Source organism: Mercenaria mercenaria, chromosome 2 (genome assembly GCF_021730395.1).
Source record: "Mercenaria mercenaria strain notata chromosome 2, MADL_Memer_1, whole genome shotgun sequence".
Taxonomy (NCBI): Eukaryota; Metazoa; Mollusca; class Bivalvia; order Venerida; family Veneridae; genus Mercenaria; species Mercenaria mercenaria.
This window is the reverse complement of record NC_069362.1, coordinates 30997929-31020170: the sequence shown is the minus strand read 5'-3', so window position 1 is coordinate 31020170 and position 22242 is coordinate 30997929. Positions and strand designations below refer to the sequence as shown.

General features: G+C 35.1%; 2 protein-coding genes across 4 annotated transcripts in view; one reads left to right on the top strand and one right to left on the bottom strand.

Annotated features, from left to right (window-relative positions):
- The first annotated feature begins 3731 nt into the window (after positions 1–3731).
- Positions 3732–22242, top strand: part of LOC123563621 (interferon-inducible GTPase 5-like) — a 148738-nt gene continuing 130227 nt past the window's right edge. The window contains exons 1-2 of one of the 3 annotated variants that reach the window (XR_008369167.1): positions 3732–3782; positions 12684–13982. The gene's annotated coding sequence lies outside the window, so the exon portion shown is untranslated. Of the gene's footprint in view, positions 3783–12683; positions 13983–22242 lie in introns of those variants that run through there. The other 2 variants (XM_053533827.1, XM_053533839.1) reach the window with 2 other exon arrangements.
- On the bottom strand, positions 14536–19699 carry LOC128549045 (putative nuclease HARBI1). The gene is made up of 2 exons (XM_053525094.1): positions 19162–19699; positions 14536–14576 (listed from the first exon to the last, which is right to left on the bottom strand). Exons 1-2 carry the CDS (start codon positions 19697–19699, stop codon positions 14536–14538), a joined length of 579 nt encoding a protein of 192 aa, XP_053381069.1.

The following is a 22242-nucleotide window of genomic DNA, read 5'->3' as shown; positions in this document are numbered from 1 at the left end:
GTGTCGTTGCATTTTTTGTTTTCAGTCGTGCTATATTCATTGTATAAATCATTCTAGCATAAAACTGCTGTTCTTGTCACTTTTCGGGGGTGTTTTAACAGGAGAGAAAACGTGTGTTAACAGAGAGATTCTCGCGCTCACGTGCTGTTATAACACCTTTTTATATATCCACGTTCCGTGGCAAAGCGTAAACGCATTACGGCCCCAAAACGGATAATTCAAAATGAAATGACGTCAACGTGACAAAACAACGTAGACTTTACCGCGCATTTCATGGAAATTCAATGACGTTGAGGGACAATATATTAATTCACCTGTTTTTTATGCGTTTTCTGCTAGAATAGCGTTAGCGCATGTTCTTTTCGTGTTATAACATAAAAACATGCGTTATCCCTACAATGTTAAATAGCTTTTAAGGTTGTATTTGATACTACCCGTATTAAGACTACCTAGGTTGTATAAGTAATGGCTAACGGGAGAATACTCCAATATAATGATATATAAAACCACCACTGGATTGGTCACGCTTAATATATATAAATGTTGCCTCTTTCTCAAAATTCAGAGAACGTTTTTATGTTTATTGTGGAAAACTATATGGCAGCTGAAGAGTAAAAAGAAGATATCATTATCCACATTAAAAATGAAATGTGCAAAACTGAAAGTTTTGGCACATAATTTGCTTATCTAAAATCTCCTGGATAATATATTACCTTGTTAAATGGAATAGTAACTGCTTGTTAATTATATACTTGTTCTTAATACTATAAATAACTCTTTCAGAAAATTCTTAGTTTTTAAAACTAGTAGAAATGATCGCAAGTATCGGTTTAACAAAATAGCATCTGGTTGTTTCAGAGGGTGAGAGTAAACATTGAACAATTCTTGATTTTTTTCTATGCAAAGAATATGACGACTCTGTTAGTCACGCATGTCCGTCGGTCCGTTTGCCCGGCGTGTCCGCTCCATATCTTTTTAACCGCTGGGATGATTTTCATAAATCCAGCCCATCAAGACGACGTGCTGAGTGCACAACCCAGATTACTAGGTGCAGTTCAATCAAAGGTCAAATAGCGCCGAACTTGTGTACACCACTTGGAAGATTTACATGAAACAAACATCAGTTTTTACGTCACCAAGACGACGTATATAGCTCACAATCTAGGTCACTAGGTCAGTCACACTTGAAAGTCAAAGGTCATGATCTCAACATTTCATTCTCCCTGAATCAAAGCTGCATCTGAGGGTATTAATCATCTTCGGTAAATCAGCTGTAGTTTTGTCATAAATACATAAAAATGAAGACTTATATCGCTACTGCTTCGCAATTCGGATATTTTCAAATTTCTTGTTTATTGTCTTGTTTTATTAACTTTTGCATTAGTTTGAACGTGTTACTAAACTCTGTTTAAAACGAGCTGTTCTAGAATATAGCGTATTTCCAATTCATTTCATTTGCTAATTTCCAGTTAAAATCTTTCGCGAAGATTATTTCTAAAAAAAAAAAAAGACTGGAATAATAGAGAACAGAACTAAATATATCTTTTGTTATCCTACATGGATAAAGATACATTTTGTGATACATGTAACATGATAATAATCCAACAGATAATATACAGAAAGTTTAAAAGTTGACAAGAATCAATGTGGTAGTAGGGATGGTGAGCATATATATGTACAGTTAAACTTATTTCTTGATTTTCTCCTTGTTTTTATCATTATGAAAGGTGAACAAAGAAAAAAAACTAAAAAAAAAAAAAACAAAAAACAAAAAAAAAAACAAAAAACAAAAAAAAAACAAACAACAACAAAAAAAAAAAAAAAAACAAAAACAAAAAAACGAGAGGAACAGAACAAGAACAAATCGTAAATTAATCTGTACATCGATGGCTCCTCATCTTTAGTACACAAAATATTTTTGTTTCGTTTTTGTTTGGGTTAACGTCGCACCGACACAATTACACTTTCCAGCTTTGATGGTGGAGGAAGACTCCATGTGCCCCTCCGTGCATTATTTCATCAAGACCGGGCACCTGGGTAGAACCACCGACCTTCCATAAGTCAGCTGGATGGCTTCCTCACATGAAGTTTTCAACGCCCCGAGCAAGACTCGAACCCACATCGGTGAGGGGCAAGTGATTTGAAGTCAGCGACTTTAACCACTCGGCAACGGAGGTCCCAGTACACAGAAGAGTACATATATATATGTGATCATTAATAAAATATCAGTGATACAGCAACGTAATACTAGAATAACTTGAAATCTGTTTGATGTCCCTGTTTTACCAACCGCTTAGTTTTCGCATAACCCGAAATTAAAACTCTACACACTCTTCCCAGAGATATAGGGGGTTTCCATGTGACCAACATTTAACCCATTGAAAATGGTATAATCTTATAGGAGGTAAAACAATGTAATATATAATTTACCTTATATTAATAACACAAATAATAATAATAACAGTTTAAATAGGTAGCAGAAAAGTTTTGAAAAATGTGAAAAATTGCACCTCAGTGTAATTCTCAAAACTTATGTCCTGAACTGAGACCTAAGGTCACAGTTTTACCCCGAGAACTCAAAAGAATTGTTACAATTAAAAGGCAAATGATATTACAGGAGAGAACATGTTTCAAGTTGATTTCTTTATGCCTTTGAGTACCTATGTCCTCGACTTTTCTCTGAAAATCCATGCATCTTTTATGAAAAATTACATGTTTACAGCAAATTATAAATTTGTGTGACATGAGATGTATCGAAAAACTTACTGGTATTTGATGAACTGCTATTAATATGACTTAACTTAAGACATGAGAAATCGTTTGTGACATAAAGGTAAAGTTTCTAACGTCGTATCAAAATAGCAGTTGATCATTTCCCACCCGTACACACACAAACAAAAAATAAGGGAAATAAACACCACCACTGCCAACAACAACAAAAACAACAAAACAGTCTGCATTTTAAACTCTCGAATATGATTTAAAAACATATATATAAAGTACTTAAGCTAAACAGTAAATCTAGGATTTCAACAAAAAACTTACCCAAGAGTTTAGAATGCCATATAAATCAATTGAGGGTCGTGGCCTTATTGTACACACTGGAACTCGGGTTATCAATGAAGCTACTTGGAATCTGAGCTGATACATGTAGGTTAGGTTCTAAGCAAAACATATTTTTCCATATAAAAATGGACGTTCTTGGAATTACTGCACACTATTGTATTTAAAACCCTAGGTTCTCTGCAACATTTGCGTAAGGCTGACTCTGAACCTGAGAACTCGGGCTTTTGGAATTAATTTGCACAAACGACCGGCCATAACAGTCTCTTCAGAATGCAAGAAAAAACGTGATCGCTTACATCAAACGCACGCTATTCTGCACATTTAGTTTTATCCGTTAAGTCGTTTGAAACTGACTAAAAATAATAAATTAAGGCGTCAGAAACCTGTAAAATCATACATCATGATAGAGTTTACATATGTAGCATGTAATGTAAAACGATGTATAATTTTTTTTTGTTAATTGAAAATAGAATATCAAAATAAATATAAGGTGTATCGTTATTTTTATGTGTAACGCGTAACAAAAACATATTTAATCTGTTTTTAAAATGTTGTAGGAGTAGCAATTATTGCTTAATTTTTGCACCAACGTGTTCTGAATTTGGCGCGTAAATACGACGTTATAATTATGACGTCAGATACTTTGTTTGCGTCATTTAAAATGTAAACAACGGTACTGCGTCGTAGCGTAACGCATTCGATACAACTAGAGCACGGTATGTAAAAATGTTTATTATTTATTCTGTTTATTTTTTTAAAAGAAAATTATATCATGTAAAAGTACATATTACAAACAGATGGATTTTGTAAACAAAAGTATAAAATGCCACTGTGTTATTGGTCAGTTTGATATTTAAAATAATTACAAATTTTCTGACGTAGTATTTTTTGTCGTATTTGTTCAACGGGTATCCTACCTGAATCAACAGTAATGTGTTTTTATGCTCTGAAGCCTGAAACCAGTTTACCTTTAAATAAATGTACAAAATCATATCTTTCTATTGGTATATAACATAATACACTTTTAGATAAAACAGCGTATATAGTGTTATGCTAAAAAAATTACATTATTTCTGCCTGACGTTCAAATACGAGTATACAAGGAAGTGTCAGTTTCTTGACTTAGTTTTTGCTCCAAGTTCTGATCTATATGCTGTACGTAATTTTGGGGTGGATATACGTAATAAAAAAGCATAAATACATTTGTAATTAATTTTAAGATGAAGGATAAACATCCTATAGGTCTTTCTGCGGCAGAAAGTTTACAGTGGTATAAAAATAAAAAGAAAGAAAAAAACAAACAAGCTGTCAGTAAACATAGAAGCTGTTTTCCCAAGTCTGAAAGGAAGACACCAAGAAATAAGAAATACATAAAGTATCTAGAGTGAAACTAAATAAAATTCAGCAAAAGAAAGAACACATCAGACAATTAACAAAAGAAAGAGTACGTAAATTTCGGACAAAACAACCTACTGAAACAGAAAGCAGCATAACTGTCACTAAGCCATTTAAAAACAGAATGCAAAAGAGCAGGGCCGTGAAATGTGTAAAAGATACTATTAGAGATTATACACCTGAGAAAAGATCTGAAATTATATCTGCTTTAATATCGGCAAACAGTCCTAACTCCTTAAAAACAAGACGGCGCCTTGAATTTGAAAAGGTGATTAAAGGTGAAGGTGAAAAAATTCGTGATAAGGTCGCAGATGCTGTTCTGTCTGACGTACAAACTTCATTAAAGTCTGTTCCACCTATTACGTTTACCTCGTTTCTGAATTATCAGTATCGGTAACATCGTTCAAAAAAACATATTTATATACCATACATCAATAACTCTAGACCTTTTTTTCATTTTTTCAATAAAGTGTATTTCAAAGATATAATCTTGGATTTTTCTTTTTTCCCCATAGACCGTAATGCTATATGACGTTACGCCGACTTTCCAATATGGCGGCGCCCGTAGCGCAATAAACTAGGGGTCAACTCAAAAATAAAACGCCCGAGTTAATATTTGAAAAGACTGTTTTTGTTATCATAATATGTTAATTCTTGGGGAAATTCAGGTTAGGCCACCTCAACATGAAAATAAATAAATAAATAAATAAATATATAAGAAAATAGAAAGAAACAAACACAAAAGAACAAGGACATTCTAAAACGAAAAACAAAATTAATGTGCGTGCGAACGTCTCGATATTTTAGTAACACATGGGCAGAATGCCCATGTGTTACTTATATCATGTTTTCTGTCGTTGAAAGAAAATTATATATATCTTGACTTCAGCTGATGTGACTTAAATAGATATTTTCTCTCGGAAGTATCTTTATGGATTTAATTAATAAAAGTGAAAACTAAACTTCGCAGTCCGTCAGGATATTCCCTTTCAACACGTCGCATTACTGAATTCGAACGGACAGGGCAAGGAAAAAACTATTTTAAACATAAAAGGGTTAGATGTCTACAACTCGAAATATTTGCGTTAAAATAATTTCATACATACAAAAACCATCGTGACCGTTTAGAATTACAAATATTAGGTTTTCCTAAATAATCTTGTTAATATTTCTGTATATTAAGTTATATTTAGGACCCAGATCTAACAAAGAAATATCAGTTTATGTAAATGTTCCACTGAAACACCAAATTTTAAACTCTGACCAGTGAGTATTCGGAAAACATACAGAAAAATAATAACTAAAAAAAGATTTTTTCTTTAAGACTCCATAATTATGTTGCATGTAAAATCCTTTAGTCACCACTGTGGATAAAAAATCATTAATGTAGAACGGACCATGGCCTCTTTTTCAAAGGTAACAATTTAACGTTTTGTATTGTTATTATTAAAATAACATTTGATAGCAACATTGGTTAATCATACCCATTTCGATCCGTATCTTGCACATGTTTGTCCTCGAAAACGGAGAGTATATGCACCTGTCAATATTTTGCCCGCCTGGGGCAGCGGCGGGCATACACGGGACTTTAGACAGAAGACCATTCCCGACAGGCGGGAATTTGACAAACATTTGATGTACCAACCAGGCTCTAGGGTGGGATTTAGACAAAAAAGGTTGTCTCTGGGGTGGGGATTTAGACAACAACATTTTTGAAATGTCAAATTCCCCTGGGTCAGCCCGAAATTCACTCACGCTCAGAATCGCGTATTTTCATTTGGTAAACTTACAGAATAATTCAAGATTACGTTCTATAATAAAATCAGAATCGTTTCTGTTGATATAAAACCATGACGGCAACATGAAACTTTATGCTAATGAACCGGTGGAGCGCAATAAAAACACGTGCAGTGTTCCCGCCAAAATTAGGAACGGATAACATAAAACACATAACAATTACATATACATAGAGATATTAATTCCCGCGGAACTGCACGGCAAAAAGCCTGTATGATTATTTGACATACATTTTGCATGAGCAAAACAGTCCTTTTTAATCATCTTCAACCCGATTTAGGCCCCCGACGTGCATGCTTTTATTTAGGTTTAGGTTTCGGCGTATATATGAAAACCTTCGTCAGCTATAAAGCATTCTATTTTTTCAGGTTCAGGTTTGGTATGCAAAGTTATGTTAAATCTCTCTCTCTCAAAGTTCATTACATTAGAACAGTATGTTTCTATAATCTTTGGACTATTTGCGTTGCATCAAATTCTTATGTAAATGCTCTCTCAAATGGACTCTTCTGTTACTTCTATGGAAAAACCTCTTGTTTTAATTAAAAGTGCGGGGAACGACGGGGAGTGGTGGAGGGGGGGGGGGGACAAACAAAATACGTGCTGTACACCATATTTGTAGGTGTCCTTCAGGTCCCGCTGCTCCTACGCCTATGTTACACTTTCTGCTTATCATTTTGAACATTCTATTATATTTTCTTCGATCGCGCGCCTTGTTATGATACACGTGTGAGCAAAGGCCGAAAAAAAGAATTATTAATCGGTCTCCGTGGACTTTATCAACAAGACTTTGTGCCAGAGACAATAATTAATCTGTGCTCGTTTAATCCAGCAGAAAACTGAAGTGACGTAACACTTGCGACGATTACGCACAATGTCATATCTTGTGGAATTTAAAAGCATACTCCAGCCTACATGTTCAACATAAATGTACGATATATAAAAATAATGAACAGGAACAAAAAGAAAATATCATACCTTTGTTAAAAACCCTGACTGGCAGTTTCAAGAATAATGTAAGACTGAAGTAAAACTTTAACGGAAAAACGTTTCAGCTCACATTACCGTTATTTATTCATGAATGATCTGAAAATAGTATTTGAATGTTTAGATCTGTTTCTGGACATCGTACCTCCGGTGAACAATAAAAGTTGATAAAATGATAGTTCGGGGATATATTTCATAATTGAAATCGGCGGTTATAAATAACAATATTCTACGCTCTATGACTTCTCTCTGAGTCAAATATAAATCTGACATAATAATTATAATAATAATGATGATAATAATAATTTAATAAACAGAGAGAATGTGTTCGCGATCCGATTTTGCTTTTAAAGAAATCTAAATTAGCAGCCTTCGGATCAAGAGTAAGTCACAGGTTTAAAAAGAGATGCTTTCATATAGGCCTAAACAGCAAAATTATAATAAAAAAAAAAAACAAACAAAAAAAAAAACCCAGATAGGTTGATGAAATGATAAGCAATTAAGCATTTTTTAAACATATATTTCAAGAAGTAAAATTTAATTCTAGCGTGATGTACGTCAAGATGTCTATCTTCTATCGGCTAATTGTGTATCTACACCTGTGTAATTCTTCCCTTGTGCGCCTCGAATAAATCTGCATATTGCCAGCAATACTACGTCATTTATCTTATACGTCATAAGTTTCTTTCGGAGAAAAAGAAGCATACTCAACCGGGACTCGGTATGGCGAATATTGTGTTTTGAAAACTGAAAATTGTGAAAGAAATTGGATATGTGGTGGACTGTAAATACTTCAGTAAGGATGCTAAAATACAGGTTATCTTTGAACCATGCGTTTGGAAATGATGTTAAATTGAGCAAGTCATCGTTTCAAGGGCATGGTGCGATTGATGCCTGAATTTCATCGATGTGTAAAAGAGCTTGTTTGTTTACAACTGATTCACTGAGAATTGGATAGAGCTACAGAGGACTAGGAAGATTTTTGGAGTGTTTACACCTTTGATAGGTTAAAAGTGAGTCAATTTACATTTTTGTTAAATCTAAATAACATATTTTTAAACATAAAATTTCAGTTCACTCAATGCATTTACATGTAGCCTTGTAGGGAATTGTAAACGAAATGAGTTTTGAGTCGCTCCCGATAAAATTCACGTGAATTTTCCCGTTATACTTAAATTTAGAGAGCAAACTCCAATGGCGACAAGAAATTACAATGGGAGACTGCCGTTGAAAATATAAATTTGTCATTTATTTGGATATTTGGCAAAGCAGAAAAAAATCGTTAAATTTCTCGAGGGTGACTTTTTTCTAGTTTATCAAACCATGTGTACTTCGCCGGTAAGTGTCGTAGTTTTGTCATATGACACCAAAGTTGGGGTAAACCTTTGGAATGGAACAGACTTTAGGTATTATCAAAGGTTTCTCAACGGAATGCAGAACAAAAACTTAGGAAGTCGTCTCGTGTATAGTAGGCAACAATATTGAAACAATGATGCATTCCCTTACCAAAATGAAAAGTTTGCGGCAAATTTGCCGCAGCGTTGCGGTAAATTTGCCGCAAACATTTTAGTTCACCAGAACAGAGTAATAAATCGTTTGCAGGAGTTCGCCAGTAGCGGCGACCTTTCGGCAAACGTTTCGGTGACTTTGCTGCAAACTCACCACAGACTTTACAGAATTAAGCGTTTGCCATAACATCGCCAGAAACTTTATCACATGATTTTGTTCACCAAAACGTCACCAGAATCTTTTATCTATATTTCCTTCTCCAAAACATTCGCCATATGAGCTTTTAATTATCTGACCAGGTGTGAAAGCTCGCCAGAGGATTGCCAGATCAGTATCACATGACTTCTTCTTTGTTTTTATGGGTGCATAGAGTTTGGCTCCATTTTCAAACTGCCAAACAGTAGTTGTACATTGATGTATTAACATGAATTATTTATGTTTCTTTACTAAACAAAAACTTCCACAAAAAGATGGATAAATCAAAGAAGTATACTGTGTTTAATACCGTGGATAAATGTTGCGATGTAAGGTTAGTTTTCACATTATTACGCATGCAAAACCAGAATGTTTTTGCAAATCAGTTATCAGCTTTCACAATCGTTCCTTTAAAATATTTAAAGAGCTTCAAATCCATGTTAGCATAAAATATATTTACTAACGACATACTTTAACATAATGATCTCGTGCATTTGTATTTTTTCTTTATAATTATTTACAAAAGAGAAATCATTATTAGCAGATGCTATTTTGATAATTTAATAGACCTTTCTTACTTTTCTTGAAAATATATCCTTTGTTCTTCAAAAACAAAAGGTCTGTTACTTTAGCGCCAAAAGTTTGCAGCAAATTTGCGCCAAACAAATTTGCATAATTGTTTGCTGCCAAGTCGCCGCAAACTAATTTGCATAAATAGTTTGCCAAAAGCTCGCCAAAACATTGCCAGAAGTTCGCCAGAAATATTTTGGCGAATTTGCGACAAACTTTTACCATGCAAATTAGGTTTGCCGCAAATTTGCTGCAAACTTCATTTGCATAAATTGTTTGCGGCAAATTTGCCGCAAACTAATTTGCATGGTAAAAGTTTGCCAAAAGAAAGTTTGCGGCAAATTCACCAAAACGTTTGCGGCAAATTTGCCGCAACGTTCGCCGGAAGCCTGATATTTTGGTAAGGGTTGAAAGGCAAACTCACTTAGATAGTATGTTCGCATCAGCTTTCTTTCTTTTTGGGAGAGGGGCGGATTATGGATATTTTATATGATCTTGTGACGCCCAAAATCATATTTTAGCGTCAGCACGTTGTTTAAATGACGTTACATAAATGTGCAGAATAGCGTGCGTTTGATGTAACAATTATTGACAATTCTGAGACAGTGAACGTCTTTCGGGATATTTGGGTAGTACCTTGTGGTACCATAGTAGTCCTAAGAAGGAGCGTTTGTATCCATGACTACAACATGCCTGCACTTGGTCTATGAGGCCTCTATAATGGCAAGCTTCAGACGTAGGTTGTATCAGAAGCAATGAAAGTTTTCTTTCCTTGGCTCTCAAGTATTTCTCCGCCACTGCATCAATCTGCCTACTTACCAACGTTGCTTGGGCGCATGATTTCTGCAACTTCCACTCGGCTTCAAACAAAGCCTGCTTAGCGGCTGCAGTGATTACTTCGTTAACTTTCATATTAGCCATTCTGTATTATCAAGACAGTTTTTATTTAAAATTTATCGAGTAGAACATAGCGTCATGTTGACATCTGGCACGGACATGTTTGTGCATGTTATTTACACCTTTTCATTATTCTGCGCTAACAAAACTATTCGAACCAAGGGGTAATTAAAGAGTAATTGGCACTTACGTTGATCACCTGTTTGTATTGTCATGACTATGTTGTTATTTGTTTTGTTTGCATATTTAATTTAGCTAAATAATTGTCCTAAATAATGCCAAAGAATATTAATAAATTAAAAGTAATAATTACATTTACAATTAAAACAGAGATTGTCAGAACAGAACAGAACAGAACAGAACAGAACATATTCTTTTATTTCATCCAGGCATTTTACAATACAACATGGATATATATCATAGTAAAGATTAACATGAACAATAGAATGGTTCCGGTACAAGAAGTACTGTTAACAAATAGTAACAGTTATGAATAGACATTTACATAGGAAACTTAAAATTAACTTTCAGTATTAAGTATTCAATACAATTAAAACAGAGATTGTCACCTACTTAATATATGTATAAGCAAGATGACCATAATAAAACACCTATCTACAAAGATAAAAATTTCTTCTCTTGAAAATCAAATGACAGGTTTTGGCAGTATGACGCAGCGATGCACAATTACAGAGTATAAAGTCAGTTTTTCAGTATCGCTATTTACATGTAGCCTTTACTAAGATATATAAGAAACATGTGAATTACCAATTAGGCATTATCAGATCGAAGGTAAAAACAAAAGTGAAATTTTACAAGATAAGCATCAGCTGCAATATACATTTCGGGTCCCGGTAATGTGCCAGAAGGACTATTTGTAACGCTTGACGGTGTCAATCAATACGAACAACAATAATGTTAACTTTATCATCCATTAACTTTTTATTTTGCATTAATTATCATCTTTTGGGTTAATGATAGGGGTCAAAATCGTTGTTGGCGTGGACATTTTAATATTCTTCATAAAGTAGGGAAACTCGATTCTAAATATCTATAACGTTCAAATTCTACATAATTTCTATGAAACACTGAATTATACTTTGAAAGAACACTTTTGATATAATTTTTTGTTGTCATACACAACCAAATACACAACCAAATTTAACGACTTAACGTTTTAAGCAAGTTTTGACCTCAATTAGAGTAAATAAAATTGTATCGATTCTTTCAACTGTGGTCGGTGTTTACCACCTGTCTAACATGCTGTTGTTAACGGACATCTATGAACCAATCACCTTGCACAAATATCTTTTGAAAATGTGTCGAAAATACTGTAAAAATTAGCAACTGTTGTCTCATGTCAAATAGTTATGATAAATATTGACTTCTTTCTTTCATTCCAACATAAGTTACATACCAATAACCAAGTAAGAATAAATCTACATGGCGTACGAAAGACCCGTGGTGACATTTCAACTTCATTATTTCACGATTTCTGCTTCATGATTTCACGATTTCCACTTCATGAATCCACGAATTCACGATTTCTGCTTCCTGATTTCACGATTTCCACTTCATGAATTCACGATTTCACGATTTCCACTTCATGAATTCACGATTTCACGAATTCACGATTTCACGAAAAAACTTCACGATTTCTTGATTTCACGATTTCACGATTTCTTGATTTCACGATTTCCACTTCATGAATTCACGATTTCACGATTTCTGCTTCCTGAATTCACGATTTCCACTTGATGAATTCACGATTTCACGATTTCCACTTCATGAATTCACGATTTCACGAAAAAAATTCACGATTTCTTGATTTCACGATTTCTTGATTCCATTGTGAAATCGTGAATTCGTGAAGTTGAAATCGTGAATTCGTGAAGTGGAAATTGTGAAATCGAGAATTCGTGAAGTGGAAATCGTGAAATCGTGAATTCATGAAGTGGAAATCGTGAAATCGTGAATTCATGAAGTGGAAATCGTGAATTCAGGAAGCAGAAATCGTGAAATCGTGAATTCATGAAGTGGAGATCGTGAAATCAAGAAATCGTGAAATCAAGAAATCGTGAAGTTTTTTTCGTGAAATCGTGAATTCATGAAATCGTGAATTCGTGAAATCTTGAATTCATGAAGTGGAAATCGTGAAATCAGGAAGCAGAAATCGTGAAATAATGAAGTTGAAATGTCAACACGGGTCTTTCGTAATGGCGTCAAGAACAAACTGTACACCAGATTCACTGCAGAAAATGTCATTGCAGACGACGCTAAACGACGCTGAACGAAAATTGCGAAAGTCATGCGCCCAGATCGTTTTGTTAAAAAAGCAGCTCGAAGCTATCCAAGAACGCTACCGCTGGGCGAAGAGGGACAACTTCCGGTGCTACCGTTACAATCTACGTCTGAAGCTGACCGTTGTTGAAGAAGTTAGAAACATGTTCTACGAGTACGCACACATCAAAGCGGAAGAAGTTGCCGAACTTCGCTTACAGCTATTTAGTGGAACAGTAGACTCTGAGATGCTTTCCGACAACTCCGACACTGAGTCCGACAGAAGAAAAATGAGTTGTGACACACACATGGTGTGCGCTGAATAGACTGCACAACCGCCCTTTTAAGGGCTAAATGAGATCCCAGAAAGATCTCGCAAATACGCCGAAAGGATTTTCTTTTCAGTCAGTTGTCACTTTCATGTAAAAATCTTTTGAGAAATGTCAGCCGACATATTGTTGTGTAATTCCGACGAAACATGAATAACGTCATTCAAAGTTTAGTCTCATATAAGATAATACGAAAAGCTTGAAATCAACATACAATGCTTTTTAATTTTTTAATTTTATAGGATGTATTTTTAATGTACAAACTCATATGCATCAATTTCATACACTGCAAACACATTCGGGCAGCTTAACCATTTAAATATATTCGAGGGCTCTGACATTTGGAATAAATCATTTTTAGTGATGCCAGATTGCAATTATTTTATACGTTCGTATATTTTTGTCCATTTCCAAATAAGTAGGAATGTATCTTTTTATCGAAAGAAATGATTTAAGGATTTACACGTGAGTGGCGCAACCCCTGCGTCAAAACAACATAAAATTTGAAATCCATCTTAGAACCGTTGTTACAACGCACGTTTCCGCGTAACGTGCATATACGTTAGCGTGCCTGACGTCACACATTTAAAGTCGATTGATGTAAGTGGCGTGATTTTTCCGGCAAATAGTGGAAACTGCAAAAGGTTATGCAATCGCTTAAAATTACAAAAAGCATGGCTACTAGAAGTTCAAACATCGGTCTTTTTGCAGTTCTTTGGCGAGTTATTTTCAGTAACAAATTCAGTGCATACCTGAATGTAACATTTTCGCTATTCTAACAAAACTGATCCTGTTAAAGAGGCGAATAAACACGGTTGACAGAACATGGATCTAGTATATTCAATTCACTGAATTTCACGAATCTTATTAGTCTATAATTTTCCTTGACTTTTCTTTGTTTCAATACTTTTTTAATGAAAACATCTGAGACTGATCCGTGATATTATTGTTCTGTAAGTTCCCGATACCTTTTTTTTTAAATATTTCCATGACAATTACAAAACTGCTGAATCGCACGAAATGACCTCTTAATTTAAAACATTTTCTGGGAGAGGCCCCCATACCCCCACCTGCGGAAGGGGAAACCTCCACTCACACCTACCCCCATTTGTCGTTTCAAGTAAGCAAAAAATGAAAATTGTCAGAATCTTGAAATTTCGCTAGACTTTAAAGGCAGCACATTTAAAATTTGGAAGTAGGAACAGCATGCTTCTTAAATTTAATATCATTTGTACAATATTAGAAATGCATGGAAATACAGTGACAGCCGTCCAGTTATAATTGTAATTGTATAGCTGGATGAAAAATGGATGCTATACTTGTTTTCCCGCAGAATTTCATTCGTTTTACCGTGCGTGTAGATTGAAATGAGACATAATTAATCAATTATATTTCTTTTCATTGTAGAAAATTAAATTACGAATAGTGATGTTCATTTTTATACGTGTTACAAGATGTATATATTATACGACTTTGTAGTTTGAAATCTATTTTTAATACCCAATATCGGACGTTACCTCGATTTCTTTTCATCCTTTTTACCTATCGTCGGTCCTGAAATATGGTCAAATATCAAACAAAATTTAAAAAGTGTAAGTGTATTAAAGATGCGGGAAGACTAAGCAATGATGTTGATTGTGTTATGGATTTCCAGCCTTAAAACGAATTTGCTCGTTTGTATATTCAAAAAAAAGAAAAAAAAAAAAAAAAAAAAAAAAGAATGTGAGGGATTTTTTTGTGACTCGGGGTCGAAACATGAATGTGTTGTGCTAGAAGATTTATTAAATGTTCTAAAGAAATACGATGTATTTACGGCGCAGCTTAGCAAGTGAAAAAAACGACCAAACTTGTCATTCTCCCCCAAAAGGGTTGTTACACGTTTAAAAAATGCGTGAATGTTCTGTAAACGCTTTATAGATCTAGCATGTTCCTGTTCATGTTTAAAAACAAAACTTGTGAAAGAGGCAAAATAATCACTTTTCAGCTGATCGATTATCTAATGTATTTTTCAATACGTAAATGCTATTTTTTTTTTGCATCTATATACATGTAATCACATCAATGCATATAAATCTCACTTCTGTATGAAAGTTCTCTGTTGTAATATTAAAGCTTGATGTGTTTATGTAATTTTTATTAATTATATTTCACCATATTAACGGCATGATGAAAGAATAACCGCGAAATATATTTCTAAAAATAGACTGCTGTCTCCGTACTTTTCCGCCATTCTCTGTATAAAACCGAGAGTTCCCGAATATGGATGTACGGTACGGGTACGGTACGGGGATTAGGAACAACCTATTCAAGTTTCTGTGTTGTAATATATTTAACTGTCTTGTAATAAAGATATATTATGTACTCATAATGTAGTGTTAAGATATTTGTGCAACGAATAAAATGTGAAATGTAGACTAGAATGTCTGTCGTGTAAATACGCCGCCTAAATAAGGATAACTGATAATGTCACAAGTGAAATCGTTTCTCTTATGTATATATTTCCCTTAAAATGTTACAATATTTAATTCACCTTTCACCTGATACAACTTACTTTTCAAAATGTGGTTTCATGTGAATATTATTACAATGTATATACAATAAAATGCTGCATCACGTGCTCACAAGGTTAAGTGTGGAAAAGGCCTTTTAATGTTTGTTATCATGAACATGTGTGACACAATGTATGTTGATATTTAGCATTTGTATTGAAAACATTTAGGCTACGGTCAATCCGAAGGTTTGAGAACACGATATCATGTATATTTTAACTAATTCTATTCGAGTGATTTTATTCGTTACCTTGTTCCCAAAATATTTTCCTCGTCCTCTCATCTAAAAGTGATAATGGATAATGTGTTACCAATCATGATTTCATATCGACGATGTATTTTAAAGCCTTTAATACTTTGGTCCAGATGGACGATTATTTTCAGGAAATGACTATAATGTTACCAAATACTAGAATAAACTCTGCATCTGTTTATCGAGTATTGAGAGATTTGTCCATCTAGGAGTTGGGCCGCCGTAAATTACAAATGGCTAGCCCTAAACAACATGCATCGGATTGCCGAAATACCATTAAGAAGGCATATCAGATTAAAAACACAATTACATGTATACAACATGCTATGTAAATCAGCCAAATCCTGAGAAATAGCGAATGACTGAGAAGTTGCAGTATGATGCTATTTATTTTACTAACTGCCAGATGGCATCGATCGGTTTGCGAGTGATCTTTAACTTCTAATTTCAAGAAAACATTTGAGACTATCGCCAAACGATATCGCACCGTGAACAAACTAGGCATCAATTATGACACATCAAACAAATGCTGTCTGCAAAGTTCAAATATAGACAAAGGAAATTGCCACTAAAATATTTAGATATCATACAAGATAACATACATTAGTCCTTGCCCTAGGGTCCCTATTTGTTCGAAACACTTAGATAATTGTTTCCAGTTATTCTTCCCCAACGTACAGTATGATATACACGGTCAGGTACGGGAAAAATACTCGCCCATTTCAACTAAACAAAAAGTCCGATAAATGTGTAGGTACTATGCATATTGAAGAATTGATAATTCATTAGTTATACGGCTTGTTGTGACCAGCTACAGGATATACGCTCGACACGGTGGAACTTTCAAAGTATGCAGATTAATTAAGCTATTGAGCGGAAATCATTTTTCTATTTAAAGTAACAGTGACCTTGGCCGAGTGACCCCTAAATTTATTCCCAACCTATATGTTTAACAAAGGCTATCTATACACCAATTTTGCTAACAACAGGTGAACCCAAACTAAAGACATTGAGTGGAAGCCATTTTTCTATGTTTAGTAACAGTGACCCCAAATGAAATCCAAAGCTAGTTCTTCATATATGCTTGCTATACGTCAAGTTTGGTAACAACAAGTCAATCCAAACTAAAGTGATAAACCGGAAACAGTCTTTTTGATGATCAAATGAAATTTTGTTTTAGTGATGAGGCCTTGACCATGATCCAATGGCATCAAAATGAACTTTTTTATCACAAAAAAAGAAAACAGGGCCCGACCAGGCTTTGAACCTCGATCTATTCGTTCTATTGCACTAAAGGTAACTTTGGCCCGACGCTCTAGACCACTTCGTAAAAGTTGAATTTTCTAAGTATGCAAATTAAACAAGTTATGCTGCCCTTAAACTTGACCCCGCTGACCCCATACACAATTCCATCTGTGGTTTTTCTATAAGCTACATATAGCCGAAGTTTAATTTTAACCTTTTTATATTTTTAACAACAGTGTCATCGACATAATGACTTTATATGCAATCCCAAACTCCGTCGCTACGCAAGCTACCTATATACCAAATTTCATTGCAATCAGTTACTCCTAACTCAAGGTATTGAACGGACGCAGCCCACCACCAAACGGCATTCGTCATTCTAATAACCGTTTTTCTAAACCCGGTTAATAATCTCTGTCTCTTAACTTGAACTCATCTCTTAGCTTACTAATGATTTGTACAAGATTTGTAAAATTGTTATTAGATTTTACTCCAAAAGGGCCAAAAATGTTGACACAATATCTATAATTAATTTGTTAAAACTCATTGACTATCTATACCTATGCTAGTAAATAAGTCAATAAATACTGGTATCTTACCATATCAGTTAAAATAAGCTCAGGTCACTCATACCAAGAAAAAAAGGATCCACTGGAGTAGTCAAATTACAGGCGAGTGAGCATACATCCCATCCAGTCATGTTGTTTTGGAAAATTAAATGACTAAATTTCTTCTTTTTTGACAAATTCGTTATCAGAAAGAATCATGGATGTCAGCCTACAAATACTTCATATGGACCATACAATAGTTTTCGTCTAACAGGAAATACCAAATTAATATACGTGAAATTGTAAGTTCTTGGGCAGATATTCAGAAGGGTAATTTCAAAGATTTATTCCTACACGCCCGTTGAAATTTGATATAATTATCAAAGACATAGTTTATGTTATCGAAAAAGGCTTTCTTTCCAGTTGTTCAAATGACAACACACCCTCTTTACCCCTATGTATGACGAATTGATTAAATTCTTCAAAACGAAGTGAGTTCATATTGACTGATTCTAATATATCTGCATCTAACTAAAGAAACAAAATGATAAAAGTGTAGCAGGAAGAATGCAGCCACACATTACGGTTCCGTGAGTTGTTTCATTTTGCCGGGACAGGTCGATATCTTACATGAACATATTTGATGTTTTCAATGTATTCCTGTGGTTACTGTTATATGTGCAAGATTCATCTGGCGGGTGTAAGTTTATTATTTGGAAAACAACAACAAAAAACACTATTTCTAAACATTTTGCCTTCACGGTGACACACTGCATCTCTAACTCAGAGATAAAATGTCATCTTGTCAACACTTTAACTACCTGGATCAGGCAGTTAAGTCACAGACTGCCTTAATTTTAGCAGTCCTTGTTATTTTCATTTGATACACATCCAAGCTTCACATGCCTATTTAGCATAAAATCTCTGACTGTCATTTTGTTCATTTACTAAAAATTTACAAAATCCCAGTATGCATCCTCGTTTCCATGGTAACCGGGACATATATTGAACAGGAGTTTCTGAATTTTGCATCCTCCTCAGGAAAAATCGGTATAAAGGAAATCTGTGAATATGGGTTTCCAACTTTTTTTTTCTTACAGAGAATTTGTCTTGGCTCTGCCCTGCATGTATACTGTAAAAATACCACACCGGCCTTTCATACAGTTACTTTAGCAAGGTACTTGTATGATGTCATCAGTAAAGTGATGTCATCAATACACTTGTGTGTACACATATTATGTTTACCAATTTCAAGGTTAATAAACAGTGTAAAGGCGAGACATTGTATTAACTATCTCTTGAGAATCTGTAAATTTAAGTATACATATGGAATTAGGAATTACGTGTGTTTAAAGTGACAGCAGGTCTGTAAAATGAAATGCTGCATGAAATGCCTGCGAAGCTTCTGTAGATGTACTGCTGAATATGGATTATCAAGTTAACAAGTAAGATGTTTGCTTCTATATTTCACATATCGATGTAAATGTAGAGCTAGTGCACAAGGGTGCAATACCATACTTAAATTACAAACAAAGGAAACATACCTTTGTGATCGCAGGTCGCCTGGACATTTATACTGTGTTGGTGTTTTCTGTTAACAAATGCGGCCTCATCTGGATAACCAGGCGAAATTATTTTAACATGGGTCCCGTCAATACAACCAATTACAGATGGGAACCCACGAATGGCGTAAAATCCACTCATGATCCGTCTTCGGTCGAGGTCCGTCACAGGAAACTTGATAAATTGGTCTTTCAGTCCAAATAGTACGTCGGTAACGTCTCTCACGACCCGGGAGACGGTAGAAATGTCTACGCCAAAGGTGTCGCCGATAACCTGCATGAAATTACCTGTAGCAAGAAATCTCAATGTTATCAAAATCTGTTGCCGTGGTGTCAGGGCTTGGTTACGTCGCGTCCGTCGCTCCAAAGTCGGTCCAAGAAGTTCAACAAGTCTGTCTATGTTGTCAGCTGAAAACCTGTACCTTTGGCGTAATTCTTCATCCGTCAAGTCCGTCAATTGTCTGTCAATACGTCGAAACTGTCGAGGTCGCCTATGTCTTACAAAATGAATGGCGGCCATGTTTGAGTGGTTACTTTGTGGTTACCAAGCTCCTGTAGGTAGGTTAAAACTAACCGTGGTTATATCGCGGTTACCACGTATGACGTTATCTATACAATCGCTTACCACGATGTAACCATGTTGGTTACTGGCACTTAGTGGTTACCGCGCGGTTAAAAGTTTTATACAATTGGCTGCTGGAGGCCGCGGGTATATTGGAAAGCAACAAGTAGTGTGGGTGATTTCACATGATTTTTTTTACCGATATGCAATTGCCTTATCGTATTTATGGAACGCCGTTATTGCAATATAGCTGGCACTCTATACAATATATAGAGAAATGCTTGTGACCTGAATTCCTCATTCATTATAATAATTTCAAAAAATTTATTCAAACTTTCAGCAATGATCAAAATTAAGACCTAGTTGTTCATAAGAAATTGTTCTTTAATTTCCTGGATTATGGTCTTGTGTTGTTTTGCTTTATATTTCAACGGCATGAATCACATTTGTGATATCTGTAGTAAAGTATTTTAATAGTCAAGGAATGTGACCAGTTGAACTAAAAGCTATATCATACATGAAAGGGAAATATAGTTATTTTTGCTCAAAACACTAACTTTCAGAATTAAGAAATACACATTTCATAGATCTACTTGTAAAACATGTAGAATGGAGTAATATTTCCTACATTTAAGCGTAATTGTATGATAAAAACAATCACGCATAAGTTACCTTTTAATAACGTCTGGCCAAAGGAATATACACCTTGTAATATAAGAATAAAGAATGGCGTTTTGTGCCAGTAAACTTCCTTAAACTCACCAGCTTTTTTTTGCCAAGGCGATGCCCTACTTTGTTCCTTTTTTAAAACTACGTTCCTTTTGAAACCGTTTTAGAGGTGTTCCTGGGGGCCGTTTTATCAAAGTGTCGCAGATAACGACAAAAATTGGTCGTAGACGTTATTCTGCGACTTTGTCTTACGACCGTTTTACCAAAGGTGTCGTAGGATCGATGTCGCTACAATGTCGCAGTCTTTGTCGTAGACAATAAATCACGCGAGTCACAGTCTGTGTATACATTTCCGGTGACGTCAAATTGTTGTCTATCACAAAATGTCAGACGATAAGGTCACTAAAAAATCGAAGTGGAGCGAAGGGGAGGTTATTTTGTTGGTGGAGGAGGTTACCGGGAATGAGAAATTGGGGAGAAAGTTTAGCCCGGACAACACAGCAGTTGATAGGACCAGGTTTTGGTCTGAAACTACTAAAAAGTGAGTATCGGAAATGGTTGTTTAACCCCGACCATCCAAGTGTTTATAAACAAACAAACGTGGTTGACCTACTTTGTTGAGGCGCTTTTAACTCCTTGATAATATAATCCTTTCATACGATTAAAAGATTTTTTTACTTGAAAACATGGTCCGAATTGTCCCTAGTCAAAATAGTTCGACGTTCAGATTGTTTATTCTAGGGCAATCTAAACATCAAAACCGTGAAGGACCAAAATAATGGAAGTTAAATCACAGTACACAGTCGTGCAAACAGGTAAAGTTATTGGTTTTATATATAGGTGTAAACACACAGGAAACGCACCGTTTCTTTTTACAATGTAGAGGTGACGATGAACCAAGAAATGTTTTTTCATTGATCAGAAGTTAAAGGTATAGTTCGGACATGTAGAGGAAAGCGGTAGGGAGCGACTTGGAGATGGATGCGTGATCGCTACGTTGGGATAGTTTCTTTCGCCTCAATCAAACCGTTTGGATTTTTCAATGTAGTGATGAACAGCAAGAAATATTCTTTCATTGTCTTCATCCTTTAATGCCATATTTCCAAAGAGAATAGTCTTTAGAGTAAAAGGACAATATCTGCTAATTTCATTTGTAAGTATTATACGTATGTTGTCGTAATGTGTACATTGAAAGAAATAATGATAAGTTGTTTCAGGCCGTCCGCATAAGCAGAGGGGTGATGCGGTAATATTTTTGGAGAACAGATCATCGGCGAGTGAGCTGCAATTGGTCCGAAGGCGGGTGTGAAGAATCTGATTTTTTCGCCGTCCGCTATAGAGGTAAACAGGAACTTGATTATTTGCTAGAAAAAGTTGTCTTTTGAAAGATGAAACTGAAGGAGAGTTTCTAATAACGTTGAAAAGCACCATTTTTTCTCTTTTCACATTATCCACATGCGTATTAATTGATGACTGGTCTTTATTAAACAATATGTGTGTGTGCGCGCGTACGTGCGTGTGCGCGTGCGTGCGTGCGAGCGTGCGTGCGAAAACAGCTATACACACATGTCGTTTAGATTAGTATTATGTAATTCCTTTTTATCTAAACTCCAAACGATGATTTTGTTCAACGACAAATCACTGTTTGGGATATATTATTTCTTAAATGGACCTGGTCGTGTTAGAATTTTTAATCGGAAATGGACTGACGGACGGACAGCCTGACCGTCCATTTACTATATGCCTTCCCGTTGAGGGACATAAAAACTATGCAATTGGAGTGTTTAATGCAATAATTAGGAACATTCCGTTTTGGTCGCCATGCCATCTTT